Source organism: Amphibalanus amphitrite, unplaced genomic scaffold (genome assembly GCF_019059575.1).
Source record: "Amphibalanus amphitrite isolate SeventyFive unplaced genomic scaffold, NRLGWU_Aamphi_draft 000529F_arrow, whole genome shotgun sequence".
In the NCBI taxonomy this organism is placed as follows: domain Eukaryota; kingdom Metazoa; phylum Arthropoda; class Thecostraca; order Balanomorpha; family Balanidae; genus Amphibalanus; species Amphibalanus amphitrite.
The window spans coordinates 437,520-460,405 of record NW_024882023.1 but is presented as its reverse complement, the minus strand read 5'-3'; the positions used below and the strand labels follow the sequence as shown (position 1 = coordinate 460,405).

The 22,886-nt window shown below is 58.5% G+C and overlaps 1 protein-coding gene across 3 annotated transcripts in view; it reads right to left on the bottom strand.

Moving 5' to 3' along the window:
• Window positions 1-632: 632 nt before the first annotated feature.
• The window catches only part of LOC122393315 (myotubularin-related protein 3-like), a 50,194-nt gene continuing 27,940 nt past the window's right edge, over window positions 633-22,886 (bottom strand). For all 3 annotated transcript variants that reach the window (XM_043389231.1, XM_043389233.1, XM_043389232.1), the window contains 10 exons: window positions 22,634-22,824; window positions 21,953-22,148; window positions 21,097-21,282; window positions 20,573-20,740; window positions 19,933-20,165; window positions 18,511-18,903; window positions 15,713-15,827; window positions 6,170-6,283; window positions 2,334-2,521; window positions 633-2,022 (listed from right to left, as the gene is read on the bottom strand). In XM_043389231.1, the coding sequence (XP_043245166.1) occupies window positions 1,803-2,022; window positions 2,334-2,521; window positions 6,170-6,283; window positions 15,713-15,827; window positions 18,511-18,903; window positions 19,933-20,165; window positions 20,573-20,740; window positions 21,097-21,282; window positions 21,953-22,148; window positions 22,634-22,824 (2,004 nt within the window). In that variant the 3' untranslated portion in view covers window positions 633-1,802. The remainder of the gene's footprint in view (window positions 2,023-2,333; window positions 2,522-6,169; window positions 6,284-15,712; window positions 15,828-18,510; window positions 18,904-19,932; window positions 20,166-20,572; window positions 20,741-21,096; window positions 21,283-21,952; window positions 22,149-22,633; window positions 22,825-22,886) is intronic.

Genomic DNA, 22,886 nt, shown 5'->3' with positions numbered 1-22,886 from the left:
TCGGCCACCGCCCGTCTCAGCTCCGTCACCCACCGCCCGTCTCAGCTCCGTCAGCCTCCGTCAGCTACCGCCCGTCTCAGCTCCGTTACCTCATTTCGGCGCCGTTCCGAGCGGGAGGTCGGTCCGGCACCCTCGCTCCCCAGGGAGAAGTACAGTGTCGGCCCCGCGACCTCCCGCCGACCAGCGCTGTCCGCAGGTTATTTCAGCTTCTGACCAGCCCCAACCAATCCCTCCTCTGTCTCATACACCCAGCCTCTGCCGCAGACAGTTGCCGTTTGACCAGATCGACATGTATTTCTACGGCCGGGCGGCGGCGGCGGCGGGCGCCACTCCACGCGCCCCGGTTACACTTCACCCTGTGATAGCAGCCGACCCCCGCCGGCCGGCGCGTCCCGCCCGCACGCGGCAACAGCGGCCACGGTGACGGCGCCACGGAAATCGATGTGGCCGCACACACACATACACACAGCGCGCGGGGACACGCGGCCGCCGCCGGCAGGCATGCCATCGCTCACAGGGGCCATGGATGCCAGGCCGGGGGGCCGGACGGTGTCTGTGCTCGGCCCCGAGCGGCCGACGGCAACAGGACGCCGCTGCCGGGCATCGGCCGAGGTGCTCACACAAACTGCCGCCCAGGAACAAATAGTTTGCATTATTTTCGACATTGATAGAACGGATATTCAGTGCTGCTGCCCGGAAACCGTTCAAACTCCAGGAGGAAATCATGTCAGTGTCAGCGATGGCGAAAAGATAGGATAACACCAGAATCCGGGCGCCGACCACCAGTGTCAGGAAATAGAACGTCACCCCACCGGCAGCGGTGAAATCAGCGCGGCCACCGTACCGCCGGCGTCCCATGGCGCGCAATGTAGTCACACGGGCGGGCCGCGTTCACAGCGAGAATAACACAGAGCCGGCCGCGGCTGGCCGGGCGGGCGTCGCACGCACTCACTACACGGTCACTACCCACGCGCTCACAGTTCAGCCACGGCCGACGGGCGCCGGACACCGCCCGTCCGCCCACGAAAGACCTCGATCACGCTACAACGACGCTCTAGCGATAAACGATTCTCCAATTTAGTGTCCGACACTTGAATGTTACAATACCTGACGGCGGGCGCGCACTGATCGCCGATATAAAACTCTGCTCAGAGGGCGACAGCGGCTCGGCGCGGCCCCTGAGACATGCACCGTCCGCGCAGACAGACAGACACACGGGGTTATTGCAGCTGCGGCCGTATAGGACGGCCGGCGCCGGCAGGGACAGGGTGAGGGGCCGCGGGGCCGGCCAGCACGGCGGGCCGAACACACCGCGCCATAGAGAGGCCGTCCGGCGGACGGGGGTACACCGGACAGACCGGCGGACGCGCGCCCAGCAGGCGGAGCAGACAGACGGGTGCAGCGCGGCCGGCCGGGGTCTGCTGTCTCGGTCAGCAGGCGGCAGTGACGCCGCCCGCAGTGCCGCGCCCAGCCGGCTCGGGCGTACACTCACCCTCAGCCACAGCCGGCCGGCCCGGCGACACAGTCTTGGCTGTCATTGCCGCCAGCCGACAGAACCTGCACCACAGACGGCCGACCGCCGGCACATCACCGCTCACACACAAACACTCGCGCGGCAACATACGCACACTCGCAAACGCACAGGATATAACGGCGGCACGCACCAGAACAACAGCCATCACGCCTGCTCGCAGATCGACTAGACATCGGCCGCCGCCCTCGGCCGAGACTCGCACACGTTACAAAAATAAATATCTGCCGGGAGGGCGCCGTCCGTCCGGCCTGTGGCCGTCGGGCGGCGCTCAGCCGGACGGGGCGCCGCTCTCGGCCCGCGGCGGCTGGCCCGTGTCGGCGCCCCCCTCGGCGCGCCGGCACGGCCCGCACACCGGGTCCGGCGAGCACCGCGCCGCGCTCAGGCTGGCGAAGCAGCGCGAGCACACGCGCACCGGCGTGTACAGCTGCTCGCGCGGGATCACCGCCTCGTACTTGGAGCAGTCGGCGCAGTAGACGTTGCCGCAGTTCCTGCCAGAGACGGAGCGCGGCCGTGAGGTACGCGGACATCAATCAAAACGGCGACGCTATTTCAGAATTTAATGAGTGTCCAAATGTCTCAGATGATATGACGCCACATCACCATCCAAGAGTTTCGAGAACTATCAAGGCTCTAGTCTAAAACTGGCCGGTGGACCTGGCTAGAAGAAAATAAATTATTATTTTTCCTCATAAAAATACTGGCCATGATACAATCATTGGCACACATTATTTCATTTCTAGATGACTTGCCGTCATCACAAGGCCCCGGTCGCGGTCGGCGCTGCCGGGCCGGTCCGTACCTGCAGTGGTGTCGGCGGCGGCCCAGCCAGAACTCTGTGTCGCAGCCGGTGCAGCGTTGTGCCGCGTAGTCGGGCACCCAGAGCTGCGGCCGCGCGTCGGCCTCCTCCACGGCCTCCCAGCTGCCGCCGTCCGAGGTGGACGACTGCCGGCCGACCGAGAGCTGCTCCTCGAGCGCCGCCGTCAGATCCTGAAACAGAGAAACACACATTACAGAAGGCTGCTCCTCGAGCGCCGCCGTCAGATCCTGGGACACACAGACAGACAGACACATCACCGACCGACCGACAGCTGCTCCTCGAGCGCCGCCGTCAGATCCTGAAACACAGACAGACACATCAGCAGCCGACCCACAGACAGACAGGACATCAGCGGCCGACCGAGAGCTGCTCCTCGAGCGCCGCCGTCAGATCCTGGGACACACACAGACAGACACATCAGCGGCCGACCCACAGACAGAAACACATCACCGACCGACCGAGAGCTGCTCCTCGAGCGCCGCCGTCAGATCCTGAAACAGAGAAACACACATTACAGAAGGCTGCTCCTCGAGCGCCGCCGTCAGATCCTGGGACACACACAGACAGACAGACACACATCACCGGCCGACCGACCCAGACAGACAGACATCACAGACCGACCGAGAGCTGCTCCTCGAGCGCCGCCGCCAGATCCTGGGACACACAGACAGACAGACAGACAGACAGACAGACAGACAGACAGACAGACAGACAGAAACGACAAACTGTTCGACGCCGCCTGGTTGCAAAGGTATTAGTGGTGCCAATTTCATGAAATTTCAATTCCAATTCCGATCCAATTCCAAGAAATTGCCAAGTAAATTTCCAACCTTGTCCAAAGCGGGGCTATTCCAATTTTTAACGATTTTTGCATTTTTTGCGTAAATTTTAAAAGTGTTTAAAAGCGTTTAAAGGCCTCCGTTTTAAAATTTTAAATTTTAAAGGCCTTGTGTTCCGATTGATTTCCAAAAAATGTTAAGAATTCCGTCCAAATTCCAAATTGGAATTGGACAAAAATTGGAATTCCAAGAAAAGAAATTCCGATTGGCACCAATAAAAGGTATATGAGTAGATTGAATGCAGACATTGGCCGTTGGTGCAAAGTGTAATTAGAAAACTGGTTTTAACAGCCATGCAACTGGTGTCACCATGGGTGGAGAACCTGCCCCGGCCACCCCGGCCGTGGCCGGGGTAACTTTCAGCCGACCCCGGCGCGGCCGGGGTAACTTTTTCCACTTTTGTAAATCCTAAAAGCTGTCTCGATACGAAAAAACTGCCATCTATAAAAGCGTCTCTCATTATTCTTATCTGCCTTGAAAAGTTCTTGAAAATTTGCTTTATTTTCATTTAGAAGCTTCTATGTTTTTAAAGGGACTATCCCACCTTCTAAAATGCTGTTAAAACCAGTTAAATTGTGCCCGACTTTATAGATTGGATGACCAGGAACACGGTTCTGGCATTTATTTTTCATTAAACATCTTAGGCTTCCCATATTCCAAACACAAACTTTCAAATATGTGACGTCACAGCCCAAAATTACCTCCTTCCCCAGGCCACATTACTGTCATAAAGCTGATTCTTTTTACTCTGTAGGCACCACAACAAAGTTCAGACCAAGTTTTAAGCGATTTTTCAACGAACAAACCCATTTAAATCAGAATGACTAAACGAGGTGACGTCACACTAACGGTTGCTCCATGTTGAAGATAGGGCCTTGTGCAAGGCCCATTTTCAAATGAAGGGAACGAATTTCTTCAACACCAAGAGGCCGCGGGGGTTGCAACCTAGATAGATAGTGGTTTCTGAACCTCGCCGCAAACCTGGCTATCTCAACTCAAACCCCATGTTAAAGGTGGGATAGTCCCTTTAAGTCTTTTCATCGCGGAGCCCGACATGTTTCATCAAACAGAAGTAAATCATATGTAAGGGCCGTTATCGAAGATGGCACTGTAATAACATCACAAGACAGGACGAGGGTCATATCAGTGAGATAGAAGGACGAGCTGCTGGGGCTCAAGGCTCCCCCAACTTAACCCACGCCAGGGTGGTGGCCTTATCGTAACACGTTGAGTCGAGAGGTGGGCTTTTCACGCTCCTTCTAACTCGGTTACTGGGCTACGAGGCGAGAAGCGGAACGACGTTTGAAAGAGCGACAAACGTGATCAGAGAAATCTGGTCATGTTTTAGGCAAGCTCAATAATAAAATCACCATAGATCATCAAAAGCCAAATTGCTCTGATTTTAGCGTTCTCTGACAACTTTTCTCACAGTTCATGAACAATGGAGCTTAAACACTGCAAACAAAACATTCGATTACTCGTTTAAGGCTCGGTCGCGAATAATATTTCAGGTGCGAGCTCAAATCAATAAGAGGGTCAAAACGGTCAAATTTGACATTTTGTTTTGTGTGGGAAGGTTGCAACTTCCACGGAATAAGCTTTGCAAAGGACATGATGGCATTTTTTAGCACGATCATCCAGCATATTTGACCTGATGATCTGACCTAGCACTAGGTGACATACGTCCGAAATTTAAAGGCGTGTTGCAAAATTGTTGTTACAATTACGAAATCTTCCGCACCTGCGTGCAGCAGTTTTCCCTAAAAACGTACAAACGGCAGACATCCATTATTCTATGCCACAGAATAGGGGTTTGTTGATAACCGTTGACAAATATTAGAGCATCATCGTCTTTCTGACTTTCGGTCGCCGGCCGGGGTAACTTTTTCAAACATTCTCCACCCGTGGGTGTCACCTCAGGTGCTACCTTCAACGCAGCTTTAAAAAAGAGCTTTAAAAAGAAAGAAAGAAAGAAAGAAAGAAAGAAAGAAAGAAAGAAAGAAAGAAAGAAAGAAAGAAAGAAATATCTTCATAAAAGCGCTCGCACTACCTTTGGAAATGGATGGCATCCACGTCGTGAATTAACTACCGGCCGGCCGGCCGCTATCCACTCACGGCCAATTTACTCTGTCGGAGAAGTTCCGCAGTGCGGCCGTCGGCTCACTGACAGCTGAGCGCGCCGGCAGCACCAATCAAACTCCGCGCCCACCGCTAACTTGTTGGCGGCAGTTTGATTGAGCGGCGATCGGAGTTTCATAATATGGCAGCGAGGAGCGCGGGCATGCACCGAGCGGGAGGGAGTCCGCGGACAAACACAGAGCAGCTGCGGAACCGCGGTACATCGGCGGACGCCTGCCGGTGGGGCCAGACCCAGACAGGCTCGTGGAACAGTTCAGAATTAGTGATAAATATGAGTGTTCGTGAGTCTGCAGTCTGTGCCCCGTCCCGGCCGGTGTGCCGAGCGACGGCATCGCTCGGAGTGTCAAAAGCACCGAACACTGAGCACTCACAGCCTCGTCTGGCCGGTCAGGGTGTCATGAACACTGAACACTGATCACTCAGTCTCGTCTGGCCGGTCGGGAGGGACTGAATACTAAACACTCACCGCCTCGTCTGGCCGGTCGGTAAAGTGTCGGCCGGCCGAGGAGCACTGAACACTGAACACTGAGTACCGAACACTGGAACACTTACCGCCTCGTCTGGCCGATCGGCGTGTCGGCCGGCCGAGGAGCACTGAGCACTGAACAGTAAACACTCACCGCCTCGTCTGGCCGGTCGGCGGCCGGTGAACACCAAAAACTGAACAGTGAACACTTACCGCCTCGTCTGGCCGGTCGGTGGCGTGTCGGCCGGCCGAGGAGCACTGAACACTGAACACTGACCACTGGAGCACTCACCGCCTCGTCTGGCCGGTCCGGGTGTCGGCCGGCCGAGGAGCACTGAACACTGAACACTGAGCACTGAACAGTGAACACTCACCGCCTCGTCCGGCCGGTCGGCGTGTCGGCCGGCCGAGGAGCACTGGAACGACACCTGGCTGCACAGCGCCAGCCGGGTCATGTGCAGGTCGCGCCGCAGCGCCTCCACCTCCATCTGAGGAACGGAGGGACACACAGGGCGGCCGTCACAACCGGCTCCGTCTGAGACACGGCGGTCCGCACCAGCACACAGAGACCAGCACAGGCACACGGCAGCGGTCACCCTCAGACACCAGCACACAGGGACCAGCAGAGGCACACGGCAGCGGTCACCCTCAGACACCAGCACAGGCACACGGCAGCGGTCACCCTCAGACACCAGCACACAGAGACCAGCCCAGGGCACACGGCAGCGGTCACCCTCAGACACCAGCACAGGCACACGGCAGCGGTCACCCTCAGACACCAGCACACAGAGACCAGCACAGGCACACGGCAGCAGTCACCCTCAGACACCAGCACACAGAGACCAGCACAGGCACTCGGCAGCGGTCACCCTCAGACACCAGCACACAGAGACCAGCACAGGCACACGGCAGCGGTCACCCTCAGACACCAGCACACAGAGACCAGCACAGGACACACGGCAGCGGTCACCCTCAGACACCAACACACAGAGACCAGCACAGGCACTCGGCAGCAGTCACCCTCAGACACCAGCACACAGAGACCAGCACAGGCACACGGCAGCGGTCACCCTCAGACACCAGCACACAGAGACCAGCACAGGCACACGGCAGCGGTCACCCTCAGACACCAACACACAGAGACCAGCACAGGCACACGGCAGACACCAGCACACAGAGACCAGCACAGGCACACGGCAGCGGTCACCCTCAGACACCAGCACACAGAGACCAGCACAGGACACACGGCAGCGGTCACCCTCAGACACCAGCACACAGAGACCAGCACAGGCACACGGCAGCGGTCACCCTCAGACACCAGCACACAGAGACCAGCACAGGCACTCGGCAGCGGTCACCCTCAGACACCAGCACACAGAGACCAGCACAGGCACACGGCAGCGGTCACCCTCAGACACCAGCACACAGAGACCAGCACAGGACACACGGCAGCGGTCACCCTCAGACACCAGCACACAGAGACCAGCACAGGCACACGGCAGCGGTCACCCTCAGACACCAGCACACAGAGACCAGCACAGGCACTCGGCAGCGGTCACCCTCAGACACCAGCACACAGAGACCAGCACAGGCACACGGCAGCGGTCACCCTCAGACACCAGCACACAGAGACCAGCACAGGCACTCGGCAGCGGTCACCCTCAGACACCAGCACACAGAGACCAGCACAGGCACACGGCAGCGGTCACCCTCAGACACCAGCACACAGAGACCAGCACAGGCACACGGCAGCGGTCACCCTCAGACACCAACACACAGATACCAGCACAGGCACACGGCAGACACCAGCACACAGAGACCAGCACAGGCACACGGCAGCGGTCACCCTCAGACACCAACTCTCAGCAAAGGGCAGCGCACCAGCGGAGTAGCAGTGTGTTCGCAGCTGGGCAGAAAGGACGCCAATCAGTAGCACGCTTGGACGCGAGCCAGCTCAGAATTTTAATCAACTTTGATTCATTTAACGTGGCACACTGATTGCATTGATTCGAATTTGAACGAACGAATTACGTCAATTGGATGTGACATTCGAAGCACCTGACGCTGACACGTTGACAGCAGGCACGTCGTTTCATTTAAAGACATTTTTGATTCTTTTATTTAATTTGCACCTTTCGAAAAATGAAATTGGAGGAGCTGCATCTCAACCCACACCGGCTCCTACCCTCCCTTTCATCTAGATCTTAGTATAGTATCTTAGTATAGTTGATCTTAGTGTAGTTGTGACAGACAGCGTGGATACCGAGTCAAAAGAAAGACAGCCAACTAAGAACTGCATCATGTTGAGAGCATTCTGTAGAACACTTAATGTTGTCATAAGCTGTAATGGAATTAACGCCTCCCGTAAGAATCGGTTTTAAGCATCCTTAGCAGTTGATATACGGCGACGGTAATGCGTTGGCAGAACTGCGTGTTTGGGCTCAAAACGTCAGACATAAATCAGGATCTACGGACATAAGTGACCAACCAATTCTAGGCTTAATTGAGACCGGAAAGGAGGCAAACAAATAAATACACAGAAAATGAAATCGGGCTGGACTGACAGGCCTGAGACGCACCACAATTGGTTCCAAATAAAAACGCCAAACACGTCAGCGATATTAGGTGTTCACAGCCGAACCTCACATTTGGAATTGCCACTATCGACACGTTCTCCGCGGCGATAATTTGTGACACGCCCAGTGCGGCTTCCGCGCGACATATAAGCCGAGCCGGCAAATAGAAACGGTGGAACGCATTTCGCAGCGGGCGCATATCATGAATATCTAACAGGCCTTCAGAAGGGAGCCATACCCACAGCTAACGGAGCCCTGCCTCTCCGGACCGGAGCCACACAGACGACGGAGACAGGCCTCACGAATCGTCTGAGGGCGCGAAGCCAGAGTCACCGGTCGGTTATGATTTGAAACATCATTACATTTCAATGATAAACTATTTCATAGACCTCTGTACACAGTGTACAGAGTCTAGGGCCATTGGCTATTTATAATAATCAATCTTATTGCACAAATACAACCACCCATGAGACATCTCAAAAGACAGTCAGCTAAAACTACCATCATTAGTCACAGCACGACAATTAACGCCTGCTGCTGCGGGAACTATGGGGGGCGCCGATACTACAATCAATCGAACACTGACCCACTCTGGGTGACACTGGGTAGCAGGTGGGAGCATTGGCCCCCTCGGGGGGGGGGGGGCACCAATGGGAGGGGAGGGGTGACATCGGGAGCAGGTGGGAACGACCTGTCAACCTGGAATGAGATTGTATCGAACCGCATACAAAAACAAAGACAATGCGCATAAGAGACAAAGGTCCATGCCGACCTATAGGGTTTTGTTGGCTAGCAAAGCGGGCCGACACATATAGAGCGTCAACATTCCAAAGATAGTCCAATAGAATGTAGCTGCCGCTCACTTTGATAAGCACAGCGTGCCAACCACTCAGATCTCGTCGGACCATCAATCCAGGCCCATGGCGGACGTATTCCGCTGGCCCCTCCGCAGCAGCACTGCTGTGCCGGCAGCGCTCGCCCGGCCACCGCCTTCAGCCGCGCACAGCGGCCGCCCATCTGCATACGGCCGGGCGGGGGCGGCGGCGGCGGCGGCGGCGAGGGCGACCTGGCTGATTTATCAGCCGGCGGCGCGGCGCGGCGCGGCCCGATGGCCACAGCGGACCGCCGCCAGAGTGGCCGGTCAATATACCGCCTACACTTGGCGGCACCGGCGGCGCCGCGCTCCACAACACTCGGTACGGCCGGAGAGCCGGCGGGCGGTGGGGAGACGGACGGCGCGGAACGCGACCGGCACACCGGAGCTGATCGGAGCTGACCGGCACACCGGAGCTGATCGGTGCTGACCGGCACACCGGCGCTGACCGGCACACCGGAGTCCGGAGCTGACCGGCACCCAGAGCTGACCAGCACACGACTGCCGGGGCGGCGGCTGACCAATGGGGCGGCACGGCCCGCTCGGGTGACCGCGCCGCCGGCCACGGACCATTGGAGGCCGATGGTTCGGTCAGTCGCCGCGCCTCCCTCACCGCACAGTGTGGCCAAACGCCAGATTAGCGCGAATTTAATCAAAAAACGAATTTTGGAATTTTGACTTTTTATAACTATCAGTCGATAGGAAATTGTCCAAAGTATGTCAATATCAATATACTTTGGTTCAAAGTCTTCCTTTCGGTGTCCAAAAAGCTAGCTAAAGTGGACATACGCAATGCCGGTCCCGGATGTGCTGAAATTGTCGAAAACCCGCGTCATGTTTACAACACATTTTGGCGTAATTGTCGGAAAGGTTTGGAAATAATTGGAGTGGCATATGACTACTGAGCCTATATTTGATAGTATACCCGAATTCTATAGGTATCCTTGGACTAACCGATGAGTTATGCTCATTTGAAAATGACCTTTTCAAACATCCCCTGAAAACACTGTCCATCTTAAAGACGTAGAGATATAAGAAAATGGCCAAAAAACTCCACGCCAAATCTACCATGAGAAGATTCGCCACACTTTTCTGGACATGATCCATTCAAGGAACCCTGCCCCAACCTGCCCCCCGGCCTTTGGCTCAGCTTTGAACGTATCGGGTTGGCCCGCCCGGGGAGGTCCGGCTACAGGGTGGGCGCGGCGGCGGCTCCGTAACGTTACGCGGATGGCTCAACCGCTGTATTTCTGACTTGTTATATTGCAGAATACGGTCGCCAATGAATAAATCTTGAACATTTTCAACCCTCGCCCATATAGGGGGTGAGGGTGGGGGTCGAAAGGACCCCTCTCGGTTTTTCGCAAAAAGCTCATGTAAAAAGCGGCCGATCGCGACGAAACTTTCAGTACCCTCGAGTTTATCAATTTTACACCTACCCATTAAATTTTACGACCCTGACCCCAATGACCTTTGACCTGTGACCTATTTCTCGAGACCATGTTTGGCCGGAAGCGCGATTGGGCGTATGTTTGCTTGCATTAGCCGCGCCTTTGCAGTCTTCGTGGTTTCAAGCGTCTAAACATGTGATATGATGATGTTGGTCCCATGCATTATGGTCGATGTCAAGATCACTTGAAGGTCAGGTCAGTTCAATGACCTTTGATGACCTCGGTTCACCTTTTTTAGTTTTACATGCTTCCAGGCTAGTTTTTGGAGCTGATTTCGAATTTAGCAACCATTTGAACATTTAGGAAGAAGGTTTGGTGCCTTCGTAACATGCAACGAAGCTGTCACTGGCGGTTGACACCTATTAACTATGAATACCAGGCAGGACTGGTTGGCCTGACCTGACCTGACCCGACCTACGTTCGCGGCTAGCAAAACACCAATACGGGCGAGGCTTAATGACATGAAGGTGCTTATGGTGTAAGTCTTTGTTTTTACTCCCATTGCTGAGGTTCAGTCCTATCGGTGCGTGTATTTCAGCAACCATCTATCGATTCATGTGCTTCACCAGAAACATTTACACAGAAACATAATTAGATGTTGATTTTTTTCAAGCAAACTTTGGACAATCATAAGAATTTACCAGAGAAATGATGGGAATTTCGTAAACGATTCCTCCTCCTAACATGCCCATCATTGTTGGGACCCACAATTTTATGCCTCTTATTTGCGGTTAAATTCCAGGATTTCGTAATCAGAGTCGGAGTCGTTCGGAGTCAACAGTTCTGACCCTGCAGTCAGAGTCGGAATCGGAATCGATTTTGGAATCCGGACCAAGACTCGTAGTCTGAGTCACCGAAAATCCATCGACTGCGTGGACTTGCCATGGCTGCGGAGTCAGAGTCCGAGTCGATCGTATAAGTCGACAGTTTTGCCCGGAGTCAGAATTGAAATTGACTTTTGAAAGCCGTAGTCGGAGTCGGAGTAACTCCATCCACTTCACAGCCCTGGCCTGGTAAGCACATCACCCGTCGTAAGCTAGTTCTCCTTACTTTTAGAGGCGGAACCATGCCATTATATGTCAGCAAGCATTTATAATGCATCGTAAAAGGTCTCACATAGGTTTATGTGTCAATTTTGAGACCAGGGAACCATTTTCAACGGATCCGAGCAGCGCTGGGATTTAATTCGCGCTAAACTGGTGTTTGGCCACACTGTGCACCGGTCCGGCGGCACGCCCACACGGCAGCCAGCGGGCCAGCTGTGGCCGCTCAGCTCACCCACCGCGGACGCTTCAGCCATCACCGACGGCATCCAGACCGCACGTGCCACATCGATCTTCCTCGTCAGACGCCCATTGTTGTTGCTGCAAATCGTATCAGCCTAATTTCCCAGGCGCTCCTTTGCATTGGACCCAACTCTGGCAACGCGGGCAGACGGCACCAGCCCACTCGCTGCCCAAATTCAATTAAGCAGCGACGCTGTTCTGAGCTTCGTTGTCGCTGAAAATAATATCAGGCATTTCCGCCCATTGTTCTTTTCCATAGTGCTGCATTCAGCGCAGGAACAACGCCTTACATTCAGCTGCAGCTCAAGGCAGTCAGAATACTAATTGGCCAGAAAGCCAGTGCTTTTCATTACCATCGCCGTCTGGGCGGATAGCCGAATTTAGAGCCAGCGTCTTTACCAAAGCTTAAATTGTATCCGACCATAATACTGAGACTGAGGCGGCGGTGGCTCGGAGCTCGGCCCATTTACGGCCCAACTTGGGTGGCGAAGACGCTGGGGCATTCCGTTTCTCGGCACACCGGAGGCACCGGGAATTGACGCAGAGAGATTGCCGACTGCACGGCGACGCCCGGCGCGGCGCGGGGACCGGCGAATGGCTCCCACTGCCGGCACGCCGCCCAAAGTTACCTTATTACAGAAACTCATCAGCTACACAGATCACCCGCCGCCGCCGGCATCCGGCAACTCCACCGGCCAAGGCCATCAAATTTAATGGCAAACTCATCCCAGGCGTTCACAAGTCGGGGTGAATTTCATCAAAGGCCAACATTAATCCGCGCAGCATCACGGCTCATCGAGCGCCGGTTAAAAATTGTCATTTGGATGTAAATCAGCGGCTGGCGCACGTCTAACGCCGAGGTGATGCTAACGAGCAAAATCACCGCGGTTCCGCAGAAATATAGCCGATCGCGATTCTGGCTCGAGGCTCCTCCCGTTCCTGCATGACACAATGATTGGGCCTGGTACTGCATACATCGCAAGATAAACATACAGCCAGGCACATATTGAAGCAACAGTAAGCAAGCTGAAGCACAGTCGAATAGTTCCAGTGTCTGTACAGGGCATCCATCAGCCGAAATCCTTTCTCCATTCTTACTGCAAACTCAAGAAGTTCTCACTCCAACCGCGCATCATCAGCATCCTGCCAATTCTGTGCAGCAATTCGACTAATAAAACCATCGACACACAGGACTGCACTGAAATCACCATGTCCATAGGCAGCCGCCGATGCCTCTCCCTGGCCGTCTGTCCCGTATCGCCACCGCAATACCAGCAGTACGACCATCAACATAGCCCAGTGCCCCGCTGCGCCGGCGGCCGTAACTGAGCGGCCCGTGTTTGCCGAGCGGACGGCGGACGTCCCTCCCCGGCCGGCCGGCAATAACCGAGCTGCTCGGCGCGGCCGCCGACAAACAATCGCGTCGGGCGCGGCGCGCTCTCGTAAACCGGCACCGAGTCGGTATTCGGTGCGCCGTACCGGCCGAGTGGCCGGGCCCGCGGGGACAGGTGGCTGGCGCACGCCGCCGCGCCGCCGCTTGGTCGATACGCGCGGCGGCCGGCCGGCTCCGACGGCAGCGCCGCGGGAGAGCGCAGCCACCCCGCCGCTCTCCGCTGCCGGCACAAAGGGCGGCGGCGTGCTGTCACCGGCGATCGGCCAATACAGCGCCTGTTGCCGTACAGAAACGGCGCCTCCCCGCTCGCCGAGTAGCTACATAAAACCACAGAACAGCGCTGATGGGCGCGACACGGCGCGGCGGCCGGGAGGGCGACCGCGCCGGCCGGGTGGCTGTGACAGCCGGCGGCGCGCGGGCCGGGCCTGCGGGCCAGCCGAGCGCGGCGGCCATCTCACGGCTGGCTGCTCCACCGATTGGTCTCCGGACCGGGACGACAGCGGCGAGTGACCATCGGCCCGACCGCCACCGTCATCTGCATACGCGCCATCGAGCGCCGCACCGCCCGGGGAGGGGAGGGGAGGGGAGGGGAGGGGCGCAGACGAGCCGCGCGCCGCCAGATTACCGACGACCCAGCGCATATGTCTCTGTCATCCCATGGCCGACCATTATTTTCGTGCTAGCGTAGCGCCGGGTACAAAACGACCATGGGATTGGGGGCCGGCGACACGGGAAATAAACATACCAATAGAACACAACCAGTGACCAGAAATAAGAAAGTACTGCGGGGGTTCCCAGAAACCGGTGATGTGAAATGATGCGGAGCGCACAAGCACACAACTTCAGTGGATAAATGACCCTTACGTCGCGATGCATCTGAGACGCTTGGACCTTTCCATCGCCATATCCTCCCGGCTCCACTCTACTTCACAAGCTGTGACACTCTTGGCAGGCGAGATTGATGAAATCTCGAGCCCGACGATCCCGCCAGCACCGCACACGAATCCGCCCGAGCCCATAAACCCTCCACATTTACGGCACGCCCTAAAGCAAAACGATCACCATCACGAGAGCCCTAAAGACCATCGCTCCGACGCGTGGGGCACAGACGGAGAGTGGCCGCCATTTCAGACGGACTGGCCTGTCGCCGTTCGCCGAGTGCCGGCGGCTGTAGAGCGGCCGGCGCGGCGCGGCACTGCTCTGTCGGGAGGGGTGGGGCGCGCCGCGCCGGCCGGCAGCACCCACCGGGGGGTCATCGGGCCGCCAGCGCCGGTGGCCAGCACTCCCCGGACACCCGGCGGCCGGAGCGGCCAGATTACCGGCCGACTAAACAGCCAGAGGATGGAGAACGGCGGCCGACCCGGCGGGAGAGGGACGGACCGGCCAGATTACCGGCCGACTAAACAGCCAGCGGGCAGAGACCGGCGGGCGGCGGTCACGGGAGGGAGGAGGGAGGGACAGAGACCGACCGCCAGAGTGGACAGAGACGGGCAGCGGGGGGGGGGGGGCGGCAGTCACAGGAGGGAGGGACAGAGACCGACCGCCAGAGTGGACAGAGACCGGCGGGGGGGGGGGGGGGGGGTCACAGGAGGAAGGGACGGAGACCGACCGCCAGAGTGGACAGAGACCGGCGCCCGGAAACGAGCCCCGCACGGTCAGCCCGTACGGCGCTCTCAGACCGGCCCCGGGATTCGTCCAGCAACTCGGGTGAATTCAAAATTAAGAGAAGCTTGTGAAGTCGGCAGCTCGGCTAATCTACATAACAAAGGTCCGTCGAGTGTGCAGTCTGGGCGCTGTCACACAAATAGGACTAAGTTGAAAAAGAATGCAGCAATTCGAAACAAGACATAAGTTACGGTAATTCCGTTTGGAGTTGTAGAACACCAGCCCAGACCTCCAAAGGCCAGAATAAGCAAAGTTTCGGTCCACACAAGCAACGTAGATGGAAGTGCTTGCTTTGGGTAAACTGGTTCTACACAGAGCCTGCCGCTACTAACGATATGCCACTTCTAGGAAAAACGCGACGCAAAGGGTGGATAGAGAAGAAAAAAAAAACAGATGCATAACAGGTTTCGTCTCTTATAGAAACGTCCGTGTAGACAAGAAACGCCGTCAAAACGCCCGAGCCGACAGACTTGGACGGTCCGGCCAAACACAGAAGACACAGGCCGTGTGCAAACACAGAATGTCGACTAACTTGGCAAAGGCCGAGTCATGTAATCAACTGAAGCGTAATTGTGGGGTGCAGACCCTGCTCTCCCAGTGCGTTGAGCACATGCCGGGACAGCTACAGCTACCCCACCCGTCGGCTGACAGTGCTCGCCGGCCGGACCGTACCTTGTGCGCCATGTGCATATGGTAGAGCCGCTGGTGTAGGTCGTCCTTGACACGGGGCAGGCCGTCCATCTCCAGCCGGCGGCCCGACGCCGAGTCGGCCGTCCGCTCCGACAGCCTGCGGGCAAAGGGTCACAAAGGGTCACCGTCAGACGAAACAGGTCATACGGCGGGCCGTCCGCTCAGTCAGCCTGCGGGTCGCATAGGGTAGCCGTCAGAGGGAGAAGCAGATCATGCGGCGGGCCGTCCGCTCAGAGAGCCTGCCGACACGGGGTCGCCGTCAGAGGGGGAGACAGGTCACACAGCAGACGGGGAGGAGGGGCAGGTTACACAGAAGGTGGGGAGGGATGGACGGCGGGCCTCTGATCAGACCGTGGGCCGTCCGATCATCTGCGGTGGTCATCGGAGCCCGAGAGAGCCTCCGAGTACAAGGTAAGGTCAGACGAGAGGGCGGATCACACAACACACGGGTGGTGAGGAAGGACCTGACGGCAACTGCGTCACATCTGTGCCGGTCACTCCTATTGAACTGACTGAACATATAACACGAAATGGCATGATACGGCAGCCGCCCACACTTTTCCCCATAGTTATGGCAGCAAATGTCGCACGAATGCAGCGGAATCGGAACAAGCGGCGTGCAGTCACACAACCAGTGTACGCTATAGCGCGGTGCGATTACACAGCCGTGCTTACCAGTGGGTTCAACAGTGAAGCACTGGGACATTTAGTCGTTCCAGCCGACAGCAGGTCGATGCGCCAAATGTCACAGGTTCACGGTGCTGGAAGACCCAAGACGAATAGCCGGCGTAAATGTGGCCGTCAGTCCCGTAACTCAGTCGGGACCGGTCATTTTCCCAGAAGCCACGGCCGGCTGCAGCCGACGCTAAGGACCGAGCTTCTGCGAGCCGAGTGGCCCCTCCCCACTGCGCCACGCACGGGGCGTGGGCGTCCGCGCTGGCAGCAGCGCCTTATATAACGGGACCTTCCGGGAGTCATCCGGCTTGGATGGTTCCCAGCAATGTCCAGAGGGCATCCCCGCAATCAGTTCCACGCCAATCCGGGGAGTGGCCGTGTCTGGCCTGTTGCATCCGCAGTCCAGAGATGCTGGACGTGAACTGCCAACCAGTCTGTCCACAGCCTAATCGTGGACTGACAAAGTGCTGGTGGACTGAGCCCGACAGTTCACCGCTGCTGGTGGACTGTGTCGGATCATCCACAGCTGCTGGTGGACTGTGTCGGATCATCCACAGCCGCCAGTGGACTGTGTCAGAGCGTCCACCTCTGCCGACGGACTGTGTCAGACCGTCCACAGCTGCCGGTGGACTGTGCCGCACCATCCACAACTGCTGGTGGACTCAGCCGAACAGTCCGCCGCTGCTGCTGGACTGCGCCGCACCGTCCACGGCTGGTGGACCGCGCCGCCGGCCGTAACTCGGGTCCGGAGCGGCGGCGCGCCGCGCCGGTCCGGGGATTTACAGTCGGTGCCGGCCCGGCCGACCCGGCGCCGCGGACTGTCCGCCCACGGGCCGCGGCAGCCGGCCACCGGGCCCGGCCGGCTGACCGGCCCACGGCGCCGCGGACACGTCCCGGCACCGGAAACAGCCGTCACACCGAGCCGACCCAGCCGACCCTGCGGCTAGTTCTGCGCACCAAACCCGAGCCGAGCACGACAAACTTCTGAGCGGCAGGGAGCGCTGCATTCAGATTACGGCAAACAGCACACAAAGAAAGCCCGTAGAAATACAGCTGGGATCAATGCTTATCCAAATTACACCCATATGCTCGAGCCTCGAACCGCAAACATGTTTGGCACGAGTGAATTCCCACAACTGTTCTGAAAGCCCACCAACTTCTGAATGCCACCGGGCGCGCTGACGGGCGACTGTACTCAGTCACCCCGCACCTGTCGCCGGCGCGGGGAGCCGGTCTGCCGGCCGCCCCTGGGGTCTCCGCGCGGCCAGCCGCCTCATCATGGTTTCAGTTCGGGGCTGATTAGCCAGGCAGCACGTCCCCGGTGTGTCAGCGGTCGGCGGGACCGTCAAGAGTACATAACAGAGCAGAGCCTCCCAGCCCTCGGCAGAGTACAGCCGAGCTCCAGTCCCGCGGCGTGTCAGCGGTTGGCGGCACCGTCAGAATACAGAAAAGAGCCTCCCCTGTCCCCGTCCCCGGCGTACCACAGCACAGAGCACATACATCGACCGGTGGTCTTCCGACCCCAGCATATTACAGCCCAGCCACCACAGCAGGTAATCTGCCAGTCACGGTATAGCAGCGACCGACAGTACGGCCAGAGCCCAGGCACCGGCGCAGCCCGGTGAGCTCCCATCCCCGGAACACCAGCGGCCGACGCAGCAGGCCAGAGCCCCGCCGTCGGCCGGTTCCTGGAGCCCGTCCGATAGACTGACATCAGCGACGGATCACCGGCCATTGCGCTAAATAAGGAACCCAAATGCGTGCCGGCGCCGGCCGATCGCCGGCCGTTCTCGGGACGCTGAAAAGGTTAATGTGTTGCGATACACTGCTGCCGGTGTGATCAGAGAAGGATTGGGGCTAACAAACCATGATGAAAGGACGATGTGACGGATGTGTATCGGAAATGACGGAGCGAGGACACGCTGGTGCACAAATAAACTAGGGAGGATCGCAGATGGTTGTACAAATTCCGGGGGAGTCAATCGACACTTATATCGATCATGTGCCACACTATCACGCCCGTTTTGTACATCCCGTCCAGCCCCGTAGATGCGCCGCTCCCCCCGGTCCGGCGCGGCGGGGCCCCGCCCGTCCCGCAGTCTCACCTGTCGTCGTTGGGCGTGGCGGGAAAGCCGGAGCTGGGCGTGCGGCTGTGGCCGGGGCTGGCGCCGGCGCGGCGTGCCACCAGCCGCCGCAGCTGGTGGCACACGCAGCGCTGACGCACGCCCGAGTGACTGATGTCGCTGGTGGAGGTGCTGCGCTCGCGCCGCTCGGCCGCCAGCGTGTCCGTGGAGCCGGTGACGCCGCCGCCGCAGCTACTCGTGTCGCCGGCCGCCTCGCTGCCCTCCGGCGACTCGGCCGGCACCCCGGAGTCGGCGTCCTCGGCCAGAGTCACGGCCGACGCCGCGTCCGGCCGGCCGGCGGCGTCTCCGTCCGGCGGCGGCTCGGCCTCCTCGCCGGCGCACGGCGGCACGTCCGACTCCGGCTCCTTCCCGCACCTGGCGCAGAGACAGACAGGCGGTCAAACACGGCCCGGCAAACCCACCCTCAGTAGTCAGAGACATTCCAGCAGGGGTCGACGGGGACACGGCCCACGGCCCAGAGCACCAGGCACGGCCGTGCAGAACTCATGCCGCCATCACCGACCGTTAGCTGCATCTGCAGAATCAAATATTCAAGCAATCCCGCAGCCCTCACCGCAGCTGACATTTGCAAATATCGCCCGCATCCCGCGGCCGGCAGAGCCATTTGGCGTCGGCTGCGGCGGTGGCCGGCCGGCCGGCCAGTAAACCGCAGACCAGCGCGCCCATAACGCGGCCGTTTGCTCTCAGTTCCGTCTGTCCGACGGCGGTGGCCGGCGTCCGCCGCCGTCCGCGCCAGCTGCGGCCCAACAGGCGCCCGGTCGGGGCTGTGGGTCCGCCGCTCCGGCCGGCAGCGGCGCGGCGCGCTCGTAACGGCCGCAGACGCCGCCCGGACTCATATGGAGGCCGCCAGTTGAGACGGCCATCTGCCCCCTGAGGCTATACAAGACGGAGCGCTTGTGCATGTTAGATGGCTCGGAAGGAATGAGCCAAGAGAGGGTGCTCGTGAGTCCATCAAACGCCAATAGAACTGAAAATAACGCTCCCTAAACGGCGAGCGCGGCAGTTAAACAGCGGCAAGTGGGCCGCTTCCCGTTGGAAATGTCTCGGCGGCAGCGAGCCAACACAGCCGAGAACGCCAACTTCGGCCGGGCCAACAGCCATAAAAGCAACAGGGCGTCTGATGTGCATCAGAGGAGCGCGCATCGCTCCCACTGCGGCTGGGGTCGGGTCAGCCGTACCGCGACTGGAAGGCGGGTCAGCCAGCTCTGTTTCGGCTGGGGCTACTCTGCTCATACCGCGACTGGGGTCGGGTTAGCTCCTACCTACTGCGGGTAGAGTCTGGCCACTCACGCGTCCAGCAAGCTGAGGTCGGGTCAGTCAGCCCTACGCGGCTGGGTCCGCCAGGCTGTGGTCACCCCTCCCCCGCTCCTCCGAGCCACTCACGTGTCCAGCAGGCTGGGGTCGCTGGCGGTGCGTGTCAGCTCCTTCCGCTCGGTGAGGTCCTCGCAGCTGCGGGTGCGCACCAGCTGTTTGGCTGTGTCGGCGGCGGCCGGCTCGGAGGGCTCGTCGGGCGGCGCTGGCCGCGGGATGGCCTCGTCCGGGCAGGGCGGTACCGAGCCCAGGTAGACGGCCGACCAGAGGCACAGGTCGCGCGGGTGCACCGACGGCGTCAGCACCTGGCGGTCGTACACACACAGGGCGGGTCAGTCAGGGAGGGTTCAGGGTAGGGGTCACGAGCCGGGCCGAACGACAGCGTCAGCACCTGGTGGCCGTACACACACAGGGCGGTTAGAGACACGGCGGGTCAGCCGGAGGGGAAATGAGTGACTGAATTAGGAGGGACTGCAAGGCGAGGAGGACGAGGAACTGAACGATGTAAGGCATGGCTAGCAACAAAGTCTATTCAGCCAGAAATTATTATAAGTTACATTACAATGAGGGGGGAGGGGGCACGTCAACCGGCTGGCGGAGCTCTTGAGGATGCGGAACAGCAGTCCTTTTATCACCTCACTGTTGGATCTACACAGCCCTCCCCTCACCGCACCCTGATCTCCCAGTGCCGCCGGCCGGCCGTTCCGCCCACCTTGCCGCGGTTGCTGTATAGGTAGTTGGTGAACCGGTCCCGGTTGGCGCGCAGGTAGGCGAACACGCTGTACGTGCTGCTGGACAGCTGCGCGGCCTCCCTGTCCCGCGCAGAGTTACCCAGGAACGTGCCGAACAGCCCCGAGTAGGCGTGGTGCACCAGCTTCACCTGCGGAGCGGGGGAAGGTCAGATCCGGACACAGAGACACCTAGAGTAGACGGCGCCGGCGCCCCCGAGCGGCGGCCGCCCGCTCAGCGGCACTGCAGAGGTCGCCGCTGCTAGTGACGGCCTACACTCGACGAAATACAGCACTGCATAAGTGCGGCGTCCAGGAAGCAAGGCTCAGTTACATGTGTGCGCCCAATGTGGGTGCAGGACGTTATTGATCACCGTATTCACTGACCGTACTGGTAAATAAGGGATCCACAACGCATCACTAAGCGGCACCATGCCACCGCAGCGGCGGCCGAGCGGAGACCGTCCCTGTCGCTCCCTCTGACCCCGGGCTGCTCTGCCGCTCTCACCAGGTAGGCCATGTTAAACTGGAAGTCGCAGGGGAACTGCTGCGTCAGCTGGTAGACACAATCGAGCCACTGGAGGAACACGGGACACCGCTCGTTGGCGTCCTCTGTGCAGACGGCGTTACCGCACCGGTCGGCGAACTTGTGGCCAAAGTCCAGCCACTCGCGCTCCAGCAGCGCCTGGAAGCCCTGTGGACGAGGCAGACAGGCGGGGTCAGCGGAGAGCTGAAATACTTCAGACAAAATAAGTCAGATTTAGCGCCTGCAAGTGTTATAGTTAACCGCGTTGGTGGTGCGAAATTGGTGGAAGGGTTTAGTCTTAAATCAAAGGAAGACTTGCAGCTGATATAACACGCAAGCCAAACCACGCAGTAACTGACGGTACACGCTTGGTATACAATTTAATTACCAAACGGCAAACATATGGTGTATGAGGTGCCCGATAGCAGCTCCGCCATTTCCACTAGACACATCACTGTAAAAACTGCCGCAAAAACAGACAACAAAAACACCAGAGAACGACCGGTATCATACTACAGCCTATCACATCTCCATGACGACAGCTCAGTCACTGAACGATAGCTGCGTATTTGTCACTCCGTCTCCCGCTAACCCAGCAGTGCACCCACCCGCGTTGTGCGGCATGAGCCACATGACCTATCGTTTCCGCTCATCAGCACACCCGACTCCCGTTCACCTAGAGGTGGACTTACCATGCGAGATGTGACAGACAATACTTACACACCGTCAAACCTCAGATAAACACACTTGACACTAACCCACATTGCGTCAGTTTCCCTCTCTAAGTTCCCACATCTCCAGCCCTTCCACCCTCGCCGTCCACCGTCGCCGGACTCACGTCGATGGTGCGGCAGTGCGGGTCGAGCAGCAGCTGCGCCAGCGCCGTGATCTGCGGCGTGCGGTCCCAGCCGTCACTGCAGTGCACCAGCACCGGCCGGCCCTGGTCGTCCATATAGCGCGCCACGCTGACGGCCGCTCGCAGCAGCGCAGACATGTGCGACAGCCACCGCGTGGCCTCCAGAGACTGGAACCAGCTGGGGAGAGGAGGGACAGGGGTTAGCATAGCGCAGACATGTGCGACAGCCACCGCGTGGCCTCCAGAGACTGGAACCAGCTGGGGAGAGGAGGGGAGAGAGGGGTTAGCACAGCGCAGACACGTGCGACAGTCAGTGACTGGAGCTACCCGGAACAGCTGATTCTTTATTGGGGCTTTGGGTCGCCTCGACTGCAAAGGCATTTTGCGCCAAAAACAGCTGAACGGCTGAAAGTCGTGAATCCAAAGTGGGGAATGACAATGGACGACGCCAGCCCCAAAAGTGGCCACGTTTCGTAAGAGTTAATTTGTTGAAGACCGTGATTTTCCGTATGCATGCTGAACATTTCGAAGTGACAGCCTGATTGCACTAATCGCAACCAACATCACTAGACGAACATAACGTATCAAAAAACCAGCGTGTGTAGATGTCAAAGTCCAACGGAAGCAGACCCAATCTCCTGAGTTTCTCTGCGTTGCACTCACATGGTCTGGTCGGTGGGCGCCGAGAGGAGCGCCCGCAGCGCCTGGAACGCCTTGCGCACTGTGTGGATGTTGGGCAGGTTCATGAACACCACCTCGCTGTTGGGGTAGTACTCGTTGCACTCGACGCCGCCGCCGCGCGCGCGATTCGCCACCGCCGCCGCGTAACTGCGCGCGTCCACAATCACCACTTTCTGCAGGCAGGGAGGGGATGACCACCATCAGCTACTGACACGGGGCACAGAGAGGGGGTGCC